General features: G+C 39.5%; 1 protein-coding gene across 1 annotated transcript; it reads right to left on the minus strand.

The window, feature by feature from the left end:
* Positions 1-1,983: 1,983 nt before the first annotated feature.
* Positions 1,984-5,231, minus strand: LOC116135840 (cysteine-rich receptor-like protein kinase 10). The gene is made up of 7 exons (XM_031421553.1): positions 4,330-5,231; positions 4,108-4,245; positions 3,854-3,978; positions 3,556-3,766; positions 3,146-3,383; positions 2,723-2,873; positions 1,984-2,594 (listed from the first exon to the last, which is right to left on the minus strand). The coding sequence occupies exons 1-7, from the start codon at positions 5,213-5,215 to the stop codon at positions 2,262-2,264; spliced, it is 2,082 nt and encodes a 693-aa protein (XP_031277413.1). The 5' UTR covers positions 5,216-5,231; the 3' UTR covers positions 1,984-2,261.
* Between the last annotated feature and the right edge of the window lie 12,057 nt (positions 5,232-17,288).

The following is a 17,288-nucleotide window of genomic DNA, read 5'->3' on the forward strand; positions in this document are numbered from 1 at the left end:
AAGGTAAAATTTCAATATTTAGACAATTTATGCTCAGGAGAACCTTCAATTTTTCAGCATAAATTGTGATACCACACCCACAAAGTATGCGTCGGTTGGATGGACAACGAATAACCATTGTTCTTAGACTAGGAATACAAATCTTGATTCTCTTAATACTAAGAGAGATACCTATGTTTAAAACCAGCTCTTGAAGAAGACAACAATCTGAAAAAAGTTGTTCAAGTTGTTCAGCAATCCCTTCCCCATTTTTCAAAAAAAGACTAAGATGCAAAGTCTTAAGATTTGATAATTTAATGAAACTGGGAACGTGAAAAAATGAAGTAATCTTTTACTTCATTACTTTGAGTGATTTGATAGTAAAAGCGTTATCAGGTAATGGTACATAGCCGAAAGAATATTCAAGCTCCTGCAGGTTGCATCTAATTGCAGCAGATATCCATGGCTGAAGCTGAGATGTAGTAATCCACGCATACTTCAAAGTACAAAGGTGTTTCCATCTGGTTGACAATGCAGAAGTTCTGAAAACTTCTCCGATTGAAAGGAAGGATAGAATGTGAAGGAGGATATCATCAGGTAATTCGCCGATTCTATCCTGTCTTTCACTCGTATAGATATTGCCCATCTTCAAAATTCTCTTCTTGCAACAAAGAATCCACACTGCATATATAAACATAACAAAAACTAGGATTTTGATTAACAAGCAGAGAGAAAAACAGTATTGATTCTCACCGAATTTTGAAGAAATTGAAAGAACTAAAGAGCTTTTGACACGCAAGATTTAACCTGGTTCACTCAAATCCAGGCTATTTAGTCAATATTATTTAAATATTTATTCACCTCTCTTGTTACAATAAATGTTTTTGCTATGGTTTTATATGTCACTCATGCAAAAGAATAATGTGTTTATATACTAGGTTTTGTGAAAGAAACCTAAATCTACTAGGATTTCGTGTTGCTAAACCAAACCATACCTATTAGGAGTTATAGAATCCTACAGTGGCTATTCATATGAGATTGTTCAATTCATTTTTTTTTTTTTTTTTTTTTTGAAGAATTGGATAAATAGATTCTTAGCTTTGGTTGCAAGTTATTTAGTTTTAATGAAAGGGTATATACTGATCATAAATATATGTTAAAAGAATAAATTAAAATATTAGCTTACCATTTAAAAATGATACTAGAATAATTTGTAATTGTATTTCCTTAAATAAAGAAGACATTTGTTGTTTATTTACCTTCTTAAAAGCTGTGGGTAATTTTCAAATATTGATTGGTAATTTGTCATTGTACTACACCAATTGGTTGAGAATGAACCTCAACTCTAGATCATTTGTATAACCAAGTTTCCCTGTAACCAAAACACTAAGCTGCAAAGTCCTAAATCATTCAGAATAATACTACACTTACAAAAACTTTATACAAAAATCCGGCAACCGCGAAATAGCTCCTTCAAGACATCTATTACAATCAGTACTTCGATAAATCTTTAGTGCACTGCACAAGACTGTATACTGTTTGAAAGGATGTAAAAGCTTCCGTTCTTGTTTGCAAACATATTGGGAGAATTTATAGCCACCGTTGCAGCTTCGTTCGTCAACATCCCCATTGACTCGTTAAGCCGGTTTTGGTCAGCACTCTTTTGTGCATTCCACATACTAAACCAGGGTGCTTCAGACCTAACAGAAAAGAAAGATTAGTTTGAAAAACGTTGAAGGCGCCGTTCGTACCATATTAGGGTCTGTTTTTTAACAGGGCAACGTTGAGTTACATCTCTGGTAGCAAATCTGACAGGGTCTTGGCAGACGCTGGTGGTAACATCGCCCCAGTAGAGAGAGACTGTAGACCTTGTTAGGGTTTTGGCCTAGGGTGTTGTAGAAACCATTGCTGGAGTTGGCTTTGGAGGAAAGAAGTATTTGAGTAATAATTCAAGTATAATAAAAGGGTATTGATTTTTCAAAGACAGCAGATCATGGAAAGTAGTGACAAATTAACTATTTGATACTCTTTCCTCAGAAAACTCTGTTTTATACAGAGCATACCATCAAGGCTGGCGATAGCACATAATGAAAATTATATCAGAAACAAGAAAATACTGAGCATACATCTCCTCTCTTTCAGGCTGCATCTACCTGAATAAAGTAGGCCAATATAGGATCACTATACGATGAAGAATACTTCAGTTCACCAAACTACAATATGGAAACAAGCATTTTTGTCACTTGTGGTTGTACAAGTGAATTGAAGTCTAAAACACCCGATTATCGAGGATATACTTGAGTAATTGATGCATCATCAACAGACCATGGGATTGACTTGCTTTTAGATTGATCAAAGTCAAACTCCTCTGTTGCCATGCTAGTCTCCCTTCTTCTAGCAAAGAAAAAGGCTGGTTGTTGAGGTGCTGGAAGAGTAACAGAGTAACTATTAAGCATGAGAACTATAGTTGACATTGTAGGTCTGTCAGCTGGATCTTCCTGGACACATAACAACCCCATATGTATGCACCTAATCACTTCATTTCTCGAGTAAGAATCTGTCAAGGTTGAATCCAATAATTGCAACGGTGTCCCATTCCTCCAATGTTTCCAAACCTGAAATAATAAATTCGTCACGATAAATGAGCTTTAGCTCCAATTCTTTTATTTCTCCACTCTCTTATTTGCAGGTAAGGATACTAACTCTTAACAAAGGGGAAAATACAGTATACAATTTTGCTTACATAGCTCATGAGATCCTCAGCACCATCTGTTTGATAGAAATTGTTGTTCTTCTTGCCAGTAATGATCTCTAGTACTAGGACACCGAAACTATACACATCGGATTTCACTGAGAATTGCCCATGCATAGCATATTCTGGAGACATGTAACCACTGTGCGACAAAGATTATGTTAATATTAAAGACAACAAGGAACCTTTGAAAATTAATCGAAAAAACTTACATATTAATTTATCTAAGGCTAACCAACAGGTTCTCTAAATGTTATGCCTAGAGCTATTTGTGTTGTGAATTTCAAGTAGAAATTTGTAAACAATCAATACATATTTTTTCTCTTTCGCAATGATTCAACAGTTAGGATTATATAATTAATGAATGAATTCATCTATCTGCTTTCCTCAAAGTAAATCGTAGTCAAAACTTACTATGTCCCAACAATTCTATTTGTATTCGCTTGAGTTTGATCAACTCCAACTATCCTTGCCATGCCAAAATCAGAAATTTTTGCGTGCATATCTCCATCTAACAATATATTGCTAACTTTAAGATCACGATGTATAATTCTCAATTGAGAATCCTGATGAAGATAAAGCATTCCTCGAGCGATGCCTCCAATTATCTTGTAGCGTCTTGACCAATCCAATTCTGCTTGTCTTTCAGGGTCTGCATATGTCAAATCAAAATCTCAAATTAAACTATTTAGGGGTTCAGTTCAAATCCATAATGAAGCAACTTAGCCCATCTACAAAGGATGAACAAAAGAATCCATTTGGTCTAGTGCAAAACAAGGATATTGGACTCATGAATGGTTGAAATTCATGGAGATAATTCAGACCATATAGAAAGCAGTCGAGGCTTTTGTTCATCACAAATTCATAGACAAGAATCTTTTCTTCTCCCTCCAAGCAAAATCCCAGTAGCCTAACCAAATTTCTGTGTTGAAGCTTGGCTACCAATACAACCTCATTCTTAAATTCTTCTGCACCTTGCCGAGAGCTGCTTGATAGCCTTTTTACTGCTATTGCTTCTCCATTAGGAAGTATGCCCTGAGAATATTCATTAACAAAACGTTAGATCATCTTTTGAACCGACTGTGTCTAAATAAATACAATAGGAATCAACGCTATACGTACTTTGTAAACTTCACCAAATCCACCTTCGCCCAACTTGTTATCAGTTGAGAAATTTTTGGTGGCTGCTTCAATTGTCCCCAGATCAAATTGCAAGGACTCTAGAGTTGTAATGTCATCATTTCCAGCTACACAGGCACAGCCAGACATTAAATAATTGAATCATCCGAAAGAGTGCAACAATAACATTTCTAGAGCACAGACAAATGGCAAAGTAAAAGATTGTTTGGATTGGAAGTAAAAGATAATAGATTTACCATTATCTTCCAGTGGAGGACTCTTCTTCTTTCTTGCTCTCCTAATTAGAAGGCAATAGCCGGCTATGAAAAGCACTGAAGCTACAACAATTGGAGCTATGATGGCGATGATTATTGAAGATGAAATTCCGCTGTTTCCTGAAAAAAAAAACGAATATTAAAGCTTAAATTTACCTAAAAGTAACAATGAAAAGAAATCAAAGTGGGTTAGTTCAACTTTACCTTTAGGCCTTGTTACAGAAACAGGAGGTGGAGAAAAGAGCACAGGCGTCGGCGGCGGTGCGGCAGTAACGTTTTCATTATAAAACTGGTACAATTCATACCGGCTATAACAACTTGCAACCATAACTCTTCCTCCTGCTTTGGTTGTCGGCAAACTAACAAAAGTTTGTTCAAGACAACTGTTACAGTCAAAACTTGACAGGTCTGGTGTGCACTGTACAAGACAGTACAGTGGTTGACTGGTTGTAAAGTTTGCCTTTTTTGTCGAATATTTTTTAGGGGAATCAGCGGCATCATTTGATGCTTCCTTCATTGTAGTCCTTACTAGCTGATTAAACCGTTCTTTTTCTGTAACATTATTAGGGTTGGACATAATAACACTGGGGTCACCGTCCACGGCAGAAAAGATAGACGCGTCTGAGTAGCGTAGAAAGCACTGGTCGTACCATATTATACTTTGTTTTTCAACAGGACAACGTTTAAGAATGTCTGAGGTAGCAAAATTGACACAGTCTTTACAGGTGGTGGGAGTGACATCACCTCTGCAAAGAAAGAGAGCGTAGACCTTGTCAGGGTCTTGGCCTGCGGTGGTGTTGTAGAAGCCCGTGGAGAAACCATTGCTGCCGGTGGCGTTAGAGACAAGTGAAGAGAGGAGAAAATTGAGGTTAGATTGATAGGTGCTATTTCTGTTAAAAGTCGTTGTGTTTGGGCACATATGGTAAAGATATGTTGGATCAGCTGCACTTGTTAAACCAATCACAAAACTTACAAGATAGAGAACAAGAAGGAACATGAAGAATTTCCAGGAGGGCATTTTGGTTCTCATCTCTCTTAGGCTCTTCCCCTTATCTTCTGTTTGAGGACAACCGAGAACAGTATTGGCCATGTTTGGCTTATTATTTTTATATCCTATTCTCCAAATAATATTTGACACATTATTCCATAAATATTATCTTATTTTTTTAATTATTTTTAGACCCCATAAAGTTATTAATTTTATTAAATACACCTTAAAAAAAGTTTAAAAATTATCAAAAACACCCCTACAACCCATACTTGCCAGATTCAGACAATCACCGTCGGTGGTAGCCAGAATCTGTACAACAACCTACCTGCCGACCATAAATGATAGAAAGTTCACCGATCTGGTCGAAAAAGACTAGATCTGGCCGTGAATGACGGCCAAAGAAATGGTCGTCGTTGAGGTCAACGACGGCCAAATCTTGGCCATCTTTGGCCGTCAGCGATGGCCAAAGATGAAAACGATAGCCATATCTTTAGCCGTCGCTGATAGCCAAAGATGGCTATCGTTTTGGCCTTTTTCGACCGTCAACGGCCACGATAGGCCGTAGATCTGGCATTTTCAGATCAGATCCATAGTGGATCTGGTCGGAAAATGCCATAATGATACGTTACGATATAGATCCGACTAGTCTGTATTGTAACGCGATTTTCCAGCCAGATTCTGATAGTGGTGGCCGGAATCTAGCACTGCAGGTGGTGAGGATATTTTTGTCATTTTACATATTAGGGTATTTATTAAATTAGCAAACTTATAAGGTTTTTTTTTAATTTTTAAATTTTACCTCGTAATACTCCTATATTCAATTATCTAATACTATCCCTAAAATTCTATCCAAAATAATAAATCAAACCAACCCATTAATATCTCTACCTAACTAAAAGAACACAGAGTCAAATCTGCGGAAAATTCAACCTTCGGAATGAGAACGGCGAAGTGATGGTGACTTGAGTGGATATAAAATGGCTACTTTTCTTCAAGGCGGCCCATCCCATTTATCACGTCACGTTTGACCAAATTAAATGAGGCGTTGAATATAATTTCATGCGTAAATAAAACTTCATATGTAAACATTACAAATGCATATTCATAAATCATAACAAGGAAGAATTAAGATTAATAATATGTGAAAATTCTCAGATCCCGCTATCAGGAATAGAGTTCCGGATTAGTACCCTATAGCATTCATGAATTATATAAGTCCTCTCTCAAAAATGTGCATTGTTTGATTGTTTGCAATCAGAACCAACAGAGAATGAACTTGCTAGCAGGAAAGATAACCTGAGAAACCAAGAAGACAAATGGTGATAAAATTTTGGGAACACCAAGTGAGTGGTTTCCATTTGATCTCAACGCTTGAACTCTTCATTCTCTTCCCACTTTGAGGCTTCTTTGACAGATCAAAGCTAACCCCTTTTGTAACACCTACTGAAAACTAGTACAATGCATGCAATTAACAATGAAAAATTGGGCCCAAAATGTTTCTTTTCATTACAATTCACATGTCTTTTATACACAAAGGTTACTGTTTACAAAAGTGCATTTTAAAAGACAAAATAGGGGAACAGTGTAGTATTGATCCTCGCGCGCCGACGCCCCCCAACCGAATCATCACCTAGAACCGCATCCACAAAGGAAAATAACGGGGTGAGCACAAATAATGCTCAGTAAGTAAAACTCTCTAACTGTCTGTCCCCGTGTGTGATTCTCAATTCTTTCCTTTTCTAATTCTGTTTCTATTTCTGTTTCTAATAACATCATGACCTCATCTTACCGGAGGTACGGCCGAATGGCGTTCACACAGCACCATTTCACTCTCTATGGCTATCGGGTGGAATTCACACAGTACCAACCCTATCTTAGTGACTACCAGTGAGGATCACAAAGCACCAACTAGGTTCCTCCTAACTATCGGGTGGAGATCACCTAGCACCTACCCGTTTCTCATGAATTTTGGGTAATGATCACCAAGCATTTACCCATCTCTAGTCACTATCGGTGATGATCACAAAGCATCACCCCGCTTCTACTAGCCATTGGATGATGATCACAAAGCATCAACCTACATATCTCTAACTAATCGGGTAGTGGTCACAAAGCATCTACCCATTTCTATTACTCATTGGGTGACGATCACTAGCATCGACCCATCTCTCTAAGGCTATTCGGATGATGATACAAAGCATCAATCCGATTCCCATAACGGTCGGGTGATGATCACAAAGCATCATCCCAACTATACTACTCTTCTAACTCATCTATTGTAGCATTTTCAATGCTCTCTACCCTTAGAGTAATTTTACCCACTAAGCCTCTACTCATAGGGTATTTTATACACAAAGTTTCTACTCTTTCTTAGGTCACTTTTCAATGCATATAACAATGCCATGGATGATTCATCTACTAATGCACTTGTGAAATGCCAACATGCAATGTTGCAAGAATTAAGGTTCATTACTACCACTCAACCTCTATTAGGCATTTCATCAAACAACTCATGTGCACTAAAACTATCTCATAGTCATGAATTAAAACTTTTCCTAACCATCCAAAATGGGGAAAAACCCCTTCACAAAGCCACAAAACCTGCCATAGAAAACACTTCCAAAAAGGGGATTCATAATACCCCTTAAATTTCATCTCAACTACCTTGCCAAACCAACACTCATTTCTCAAATTTGCAAGGTAAGAACATTCACAAAGCATAGAAATTTCCATATAATACTCCATACATGGCATATTACATGCACATCACATACAATACACCATTTCTATCAAAACCCTAATCAAGAAATTTCATGAATCTCAACTTGGGTTGGGTTTTACTTACTTGCTATGGAGAGACCACCAATCTTCTTCCTTTCACTTGTTTAGCTTGATAACTCCTCAAATCTTAACCAAAAGAATGAAAACCTCCAAACTCAAATAGGGTAAACTCCCAAATCACACAACTTAAGAAGAAATCCTTACCTTAGGAAGCTTAGGTTGCTTCTACCCCAAAATCACTTCAAAAACCCTTGAAATCCTTGATCAAAAGAAAGAGAAATTGAGAGGAGAGAATGAAGAGTCACGTTTTTGAGAAGAAGAAAATGAAGGGTTCTTTGATTCTAATTCCTTTTAATGAAATAAAACACAATCATTCCCATTTTGCCCTTGTTCTATTTGGGAATTCCATCCATATCTTTGATTCATTACAAACTCACCCCCATATCAACATATTCTCCATGTAAAATCCTTACAATTCACTCCCCACTTTCCTACTAATTAGGGTAGAAAGGTCAAATTGCCCTGGGGAGAAAAATATCTAAAACTCAACCAACATAAAAATCGGCCCGTCGCGCGGCGAAGAAACCTTTGTCGCCGCGGGGAAACTGTCCAGAGAGTTTCGCCCTTGGTCTCAACACATCTTCGCCGCGGCGAAGACTCTTCTTCGCCCGGCGAAGTTGGTTCACTAAGATTCTTCTATTTTCAACCAATTTCAGGGCAACAATCAACATAACATTCAAACAAACAAATATAACAAACACCAACTCGATTAGGGCGAAAGAGGAAACAATAACAACGTACCTCAAGCGGGGCGTTACAATTCTTCCCCCCTAAAAGAATTTCGTCCCCGAAATTCAAACAAATAACTCTGGGAACGATTCTGCATGTCCCGTTCTACTTCCCAAGTGGCTTCTTCCACTTTATGATTCCTCCAAAGGACTTCATAGCGGAACACTCTTGTTCCGAAGCTCCTTAACCCTTCGGTCTAAAATCTGAACTGGACGTTCTTCATACTAGATTCTCTGCTACTTCAACGTCTTCTATGCTCAGGATGTGGAGGGGATCACTTACATATTCCGTAGCATCGAGACATGAAAGACATCGTGCACCCTACTCATGCTAGGTGGTAGTGCCAATCTATAGGCCACTCTTCCCACTGTTGCAAGATCTCAAAAGGACCTACATACCTCGGTGCTAACTCCCTTTGGTCCGAAGCAGCTGACTCGTTTGTAAGGGGAAACTTTCAGAACACTTTGTCACCCACTTGGAATTCCACCTCTTTCCTCTTCAAGTCGGCATATCTTCTGTCGATCGGGCTTGTTTCTTCTACTTTGGATCACCTTCACTCTTCTACTAGTTTCTGAGTCATCTCTGGCCCAAGACGGTACTCAACTCATCTCTCTCTCCTACTTCATCCCAATGAAGCGGAGACCTACATCGTCTACCATACAAAGCCTCGTAAGGCGCCATTCTAATTGTAGACTGATAACTGTTGTTGTAGGCAAATTCTACTAATGGTAACATCTCATGCCAGGATACTCTGTAATCCATGCAACAGGCTCTCAACTATCCTCGAGCACCTGATTTTGTCTCTCGGTTTGGCCATCTGTCTGAGGAGATAGGCAGTACTGAATGCTAAACGGGTACCCAAACTCCTCTGTAAACTTGTCCAGAGGCTGAAACAATCTGGAATCTCTATCTGATACTATAACCTTGGGCACACCATGCAATCTGACTATCTCCTTGAGGTAAATCTGGGCCAACTGATCTGTAGTGGTACTCTCCTTTACTGGGAGAAAATGGGCTGACTTGGTTAACCTATCCAAATCACCATATATGCATTACACCATTTCCGCACTCTGGGAAGACCCGTGATAAAATCCATTGAAATGCTTTCCCATTTCCACTCTGGAACACTAATGGCTGAAGCAACCCTGACGGCCGCTGGTGTTCTGCTTTCACCTGCTGGCAAGTTAGACATTTAGCCCAAACTCGGCGATGTCTTTCTTCAGACCACCAATAGCCTTTCTTGATATCCTGATACATCTTGGTTGCTCCGGATGAGCGGTGTACGGTGTGTCATGAGCCTCTATAAGGATTTTCTGTTTCAACTCCTCAATTGGAGGTATACACAACCGATTTCAAAATAGAGGACACCATCTCTCACAAAGAACTCTGATGTCTTGCCTCATGCACTTGCTGAACTAGTTTCTGACACCACTCATCAGCCATTTGCTTTTCTCTAATTTCCTCCCATAAGGAAGACTGTACCACTGGCTGGCAATTCTTCTCGGAACCACCTCAATCTGTTCCTTAGACAATTCTTTATTAATCTTTCTGCCTGGTAAGCCGGGAAACATGAGCTTTCTACTCAAGGCATCTGCTACTACATTGGCTTTCCCGGTTGGTCTTGATCTCACAATCATAATCCGACCAGCTCTAACCACCTTCTCTGTCTCATATTTAACTCCTTTTGAGTGAAGAAGTACTTCAAACTCTTATGATCGGTGTAGATTACTCTCCACACCATAAAGGTAATGCCTCCATATCTTTAAAGCAAAGACCAACGACTGCTAACTCTAGGTCTGCGTAGGGTATCTGGTCTCGTACTCTTTCAATTACGAGAAGCATAACTATAACCCTACCTAACTGCATCAACACAGCTCCGAGTCCCTGCAAAGAGGCGTCTGTATAGATGTCATAATCTACACCCTCCTGTGGGTAACACTAGTACAGGAGTGATGTTAACCTTTTCTTCAATCTTGGAAGCTTTCTTCACAAGCTGCTGACCAGATAAAAGGAGTTTTCTGTTTGGTAAGAGCTGTCAACGGTTTAGCCAACTGGGCGAATCCCGCTACAAATCGCGGTAGTAGCCTGCTAAGCCTAAGAAACTCCTGATTTCTTTTACTGTTCTCGGCTTCTGCCATTCTAGGATGGCCTGCATTTACTCGGATCTACCGAAATCCCTTCTTCGACACGGTATGACCCAGGAATATCACTTGATTCAGCAAAACTCACACTTGGAAAATTTAGCACACAACTTTTCTCTCAGTCGTTGCAACACTATACTCAAGTGTTTCTCATGCTCTTCTCTGGACTTTGAGTAAATCAGAATGTCGTCGATGAAGACAACATAAACTGATCCAAGTACTCATGAAATATCCTGTTCATCAAGTCCATAAAAATTGCTGGGGCATTAGTCAAGCCAAAAGGCATTACTACAAATTCATAATGCCCGTACCTGGTACGAAAGGCAGTCTTAGCCACATCTTGCTCAGCCACTCTACTGGTGGTACCCGGACCTCAAATCAATTTGGAGAACACCTGGACCTTTCAACTGATCAAAGAGGTCATCTATCCGGGGTAGCGGGTACTTATTCTTCACTGTAACTTTATTCAACTCCCTATATCGATGCACATCCTTAGTGATCCATCCTTCTTTTTCAAAACAGGATTGGAGCTCCCAAGGGGAATGACTGGTCGGATGAAGCCTTTATCTAAAAGTTCTTGGAGTTGCTTCTTTATTCTTGGAGCTCAGTTGGGGCCATTCGATAAGGGGCTTTGGATACTGGTGCTGTTCCTGGTGCTAGTTCGATACAAATTCTACCTCTCTCTCTGGAGGCAAACCGGTAACTCTTCCGGAAACACATCTGTAAAGTCTCGAACTACTGGCATCCTCTGAATCTAACTGTGGAACGTCACCACTCTGCACTACATGGGCAATATACCCGAACACCCCTTTCTCAACATCTTCCTGGCTTCACATTACTACCAGCATACTCAACTGATGGCCTTCTCCAAAACTAACCTATCTCCACTGTGAGGTTAAACCTCGCTTCTTTTTCCGACAGTCAATCTCTACTCCATACCTTCCTAGGAAGTCCATACCAGAATACATCAAAATCGGGCATATCAAAGACTATTAGTCAACTGTCAACTCTCTACCCTGGATCACTAAGGACTCTCTTAACAAAATCTCTGAGTACAACACTAACCCCATCGGGTAGTTCTATCTTAATGGTGCGTCGATCTCGTAGGTTTCAAGCCTAATCTCTCAAGCATCCCATAGAATAAACGAATGGGTAGGCCCGAATCAATTAAAGCATATAAAGGGACTGCATGAAATAATAACTGACCAGTAACGGCTGATGGACTGGCCTCTGCTTCCCCTTGTGGCACAGTAAAACTCTGGCACTCGCAGTACCTCCTGAACTCTGAGCAGTTGGTGGAAGAGGAGCTTTGCAATCCTCATCATGTGCCTGGCTGTCGACACCTATGATACTCTCTGATCCCTCAGACACTCTCCCGGGTGGTTCTTCCCACACTTAGGGCAAGGAGGAAACCCTTCGTTCGAGGTCGCTTATTCCTCCACTCTTTCTAGTCTGTTTATACTGAAACTTCTTTTTCTGATTCTTCATATCTTTGCTTTTTCACCCTCATGTCTCTCTCTTCTGAGGAGCGGAGGGTAGCTCCTTCGGTCCTCCTGTCGAGGATCCTACAGGGAAGATTTATTTCTCAAAAATCTCCGCCTTCATTGCCCGCTCAAGGCCTCACTGTAATTGCGAGGGAGGTTGGAGCTTGTCATAATATCCCGGGCTATCTCCGGCTTCAATCCATGCAAAACTATCCCTTCTCAAGGCCGGGGTGCTAACTATTCCCGGTGCAAACCTTGCAAGGGCGTTGAACTTCACTGAATACTCTTCACAGCGCTAGTCCTTGCTGAAGACTGATAAATTCTTGGACCTTCTCATGAATTGGTCCTCTGATCATACTCAGCCTCAACTCTTGCCTAAACTCTTCCCATGTCATTACTGTCGCATCATGAGTTTCTCCATTAATTCCACCAAAATTCGGGCATCACCCGAAACAGGAAACTCGCATACCGGATCTTCTCCGGTCTGTCATGGGAAATAAACCCGTGGTCGTTCTACTGACCCAAGCCACTCTCTGCTACTACTGATAGTAGTACCCTTAAACTCTAAGGGTGTGTTGACTGGAAAGACATATATCGGTTCAACTCTGTTCGGTACTGGGGGAGGTACCGTTTGCCTTTCGACAGGCGTACTGGCGGTGCCTGTACGGGGGTACAACTCTCCCTGAGTTTCAATCATAACCTGCTGTATTATTCCCCGGATTCTAGCTTCATCCAAGGGAGGGGGCGTAGACTCTGGTGGGTTAGAAGGTTCTCCTTCATTCACCACACCTTTACCGCGATTTCGATAACTATGCCTCATCTACAAAATGATCACACTAATGAACTCAGAAACAATTACTATAAGGAAAGAATTACCACACAGTCGTTAGAGACGTCGTGGCGATGAGAAAGTACACTGTTCAATCCCAAAATCTTTGCTCTGATACCAAAAATGTAACACTACTGAAAACTAGTACAATGCATGCAATTAACAATGAAAAATTGGGCCCAAATGTTTCTTTTCATTACAATTCACATGCTTTTATACACAAAGGTTACTGTTTACAAAAGTGATTTTAAAAGACAAAATAGGGGAACAGTGTAGCTATTGCTCCTCGCGCGCCGACGCCCCTCCAACCGAATCATCACCTAGAAACCTGCATCCACAAAGGAAAATAACGGGGTGAGCACAAATAATGCTCAGTAAGTAAAACTCTAACTGTCTGTCCCCGTGTGTGATTCTCAATTCTTTCCTTTTCTAATTCTGTTTCTATTCTGTTTCTAATAACATCATGACCTCATCTACCGGAGGTACGGCCGAATGGCGTTCACACAGCACCATTTCACTCTCATGGCTATCGGGTGGAATTCACACAGTACCAACCCTATCTTAGTGACTACCGAGTGAGGATCACAAAGCACCAACTCGGTTTCCTCCTAACTATCGGGTGGAGATCACCTAGCACCTACCCGTTTCTCATGAATTTGGGTAATGATCACCAAGCATTTACCCATCTCTAGTCACTATCGGGTGATGATCACAAAGCATCACCCCGCTTCTACTAGCCATGGATGATGATCACAAAGCATCAACCTACATATCTCTTAACTAACGGGTATGTGTCACAAAGCATCTACCATTTCTATTACTCATTGGGTGACGATCACAAGCATCGACCCATCTTCTAAGGTATTCGGATGATGATCACAAAGCATCAATCCGATTCCATAACGGTCGGGTGATGATCACAAAGCATCATCCCAACTATACTATCTTCTAACTCATTCTATTGTAGCATTTTTCAATGCTCTCTACCCTTAGAGTAATTTACCACTAAGCTCTCTACTCATAGGGTATTTCTAACACAAAGTTTTCTACTTTTCTAGGTCACTTTTCAATGCATATAACAATGCACATGGATGATCATCTCTACTAATGCACTTGTGAAATGCCAACATGCAATGTTGCAAGAATTAAGGTTCATAACTACCACTCAACCTCTATTAGGCATTTCATCAAACAACTCATGTGCATTAAAACTATCTCATAGTCATGAATCTAAAACTTTTCCTAACCATCCAAAATGGGGAAAAACCCCTTCACAAAGCCAAAACCTGCATAGAAAAACACTTCCAAAAAGGGGATTCATATACCCCTTAAATTCATCTCAACTACCTTGCCAAACAACACTCATTTCTAAATTTGCAAGGTAAGAAACATTCACAAAGCATAGAAATTTCCATATAATACTCCAACATGGCATATTACATGCACATCACATACATACACCATTTCTATCAAAACCCTAATCAAGAAATTTCATGAATCTCAACTTGGGTTGGGTTTACTTACTTGCTATGGAGAGACTTCACCAATCTTCTTCCTTTCACTTGTTTAGCTTGATAACTCTAAATCTTAACCAAAAGAATGAAAACCTCAAACTCAAATATGGGTTAAAACTCCAAATACACACAACTTAGAAGAAATCAGTACCTTAGGAAGCCTTAGGTTGTTTTCTCTACCCCAAATCACTTCAAAATCCCTTGGAAATCCTTGATCAAAAGAAAAGAGGAGTTGAGAGGAGAAGAATGAGAAGTTGCGTTGGAGAAGAAGAGAAATGAAGGGTTTCTTTGATTCTAATTCCTTTTAATGAAATAAAAACACAATCATTCCCATTTTGCCCTTACTCTTCTTTGGAAATTCCATTCATATCCTTTGATTCATTACAAACTCACCCCCATCTCAACATACTCTCCATGAAAAATTCTTACAATTCACTCCCCACTTTTCCTACTAATTAGGGGTAGGAAGGTCAAATTGCCCTTGGGGAAGGAAATATCTAAAACTCAACCAACATAAAAATCGGCCCGTCGCCGCGGCGAAGAAACCTTTGTCGCCGCGGCGAAACTGTCCAGAGAGTTTCGCCCTTGGTCTCAACACATCTTCGCCGCGGCGAAGACTCTTCTTCGCCCCGGCGAAGTTTGGTTCACTAAGATTCTTCTATTTTCAACCAATTTCAGGGCAACAATCAACATAACATTCAAACAAACAAATATAACAAACACCAACTCGATTAAGGGCGAAAGAGGAAACAATAACAACGTACCTCAAGCGGGGCGTTACACCTTTCATTCTCAATTCAACTCTCTCTTCTTTGATCAAAAAGCTCTCTCTACTAGGGTTCAATTGTTCACTATAAATCTTGTAATCCTTGGTGCGATCTATTAATTCACAATTAGAAGGTTGTGTTTCCTTCAAGGGTAGAGAAGCTAGGATAGTTTTCTCTTAGGATTAAGGGTTGTGGTGGTTGATTTGAGTGATTGATCTGTAGAGAGGGTTTCTGCTATTGTTCAAGTGCGATTGTACTTTGTAAACTCTTGATAATCCTAGTGCAGCGAACCTCGGTATTCTTGAGTTCAACGTGGACATATCTTGTTCAATCTTGAACAAGTGAACCACGGTAAAATCGTGTTTGTTCTATTCTTGTTTGGTTCTGTGTGTGAGTGTTAAAGATATATTGATATTTAGGCTTTAATTGTAACAATGGTATCAGAAGGAGAGTTCTAAGGTTTGTCTAATTTATAGGGTTTCTCGATTTGGCAATTTCTTGACATTAGGGTTTATCAAAATTGAGGGTTTCTTGATTTGATGTCTCCTGGGTAGTTTAGAGTTCCTAATTGCTTCAATTTATCTGTCTAATTGCAAGAATCAAAAACCAATTTCGTGTTTTAGGGTTCAAGAATTAGGAATCAACCTTTGATTTCTAGGGTTCACGTTTGAAGCCACATCATGACTACCACACGTATGGAAATCTCTCAGTATGATGGGGAGATTGATTTCAACAGCTGGAAGAAGAAAATGAAAGCTCTCCTGTCACACAACAAGATGGGTATTGCGTTGGAGAAAGATGCCACGAAATGTTCAGAGAAAAAGCTGAAAAAGAAGTCTGAGGTTGATGAGGAAGCATGTAACTTTATCATCATGAACTTGTCAAATTGCGTACTGAGGAAGGTAAATTCAAATGGTGGTTATAAATTTTAATTGACTAATGAATGCAATTGGAAGACCAAGACTTTAGAGCCTATTTGATTTCATCACTTAAACAATGAACTCTAAATAATTAAACTGATATTTTGGTTTGTTTTTTGTTAGACTGAATTTTCAATGCTAGAGCACTTGTTTTACAAAGTAAACAAGCCTCACTTTTATCTTTTTTAAGTTTCAATGGGATTATATAACACTTGTATCTAAATTACTAAATACAACATCCCACAAACCCAAACAAAAGAAATGTGAAACCCACTAAAAGCAATGTGAACTAAAACCTAAAAAGTAATAAACGGAGATAGCCTACAATTATCTGGCCATCATATATTCATATTTGACCATCGCACAATTTTTCAATAAGTTGTAGTGACAAAATTGATGTTAAAACAATTATCTTTGAAACTCTTTATAGCGTTACATTTTTTCTTTTTAATAGCAATTGATATCCCGAAGATATTTTTCCTTAGGTATGAGTTTTAGACTCAAAGGCATTGATAACATTTGATAAACTCGATAATTAAATAAAAAAGAATAAAAAAATGCACCCTAGGAAAGGGAGCCCTTCCCTCAAAGAGTGCCTCGGACAAACCTAAGGATCAAACTAAAAAAAACAAAGGTCATAACATAGGAAAAAACAATCTTCTACAAGCTAAGCCTTATCAAAAAGAAGGCCCGAACAAAAGCCCTAAAACTAACTATACAACATTTTCATACAATGAAATGCTACAAGCCCAAAAGGCTAAATAAACCCTCCAGCTCAAATGACACAAGCCCAGGGACTTCACACACTGGTTAAAAACAACAGGCCCAAGAAGGCACAACCCAAGAACTCCATAAGCTCACTCAGTTCAAATAAACGGACCAGTCAGCAACAAGAGCCGAATCTCCTTCCAAAGAGAGCATTCCCAGGCTAAGAGATTAAAATGATT

The sequence above is a fragment of the Pistacia vera genome, unplaced genomic scaffold (genome assembly GCF_008641045.1).
Source record: "Pistacia vera cultivar Batoury unplaced genomic scaffold, PisVer_v2 Contig303, whole genome shotgun sequence".
NCBI classification, from domain to species: Eukaryota; Viridiplantae; Streptophyta; class Magnoliopsida; order Sapindales; family Anacardiaceae; genus Pistacia; species Pistacia vera.

Coding starts and splice junctions, on each gene's coding strand:
- LOC116135840 (XM_031421553.1), bottom strand. CDS start 5,215: ATGGCCAATACTGTTCTCGGTTGTCCTCAAACAGAAGATAAGGGGAAG. Junction 4,246..4,329: donor TTCTGTAACAAGGCCTAAAG/GTAAAGTTGAAC, acceptor TTTTTTTTTCAG/GAAACAGCGGAATTTCATCT. Junction 3,979..4,107: donor TCCTCCACTGGAAGATAATG/GTAAATCTATTA, acceptor GTGCCTGTGTAG/CTGGAAATGATGACATTACA.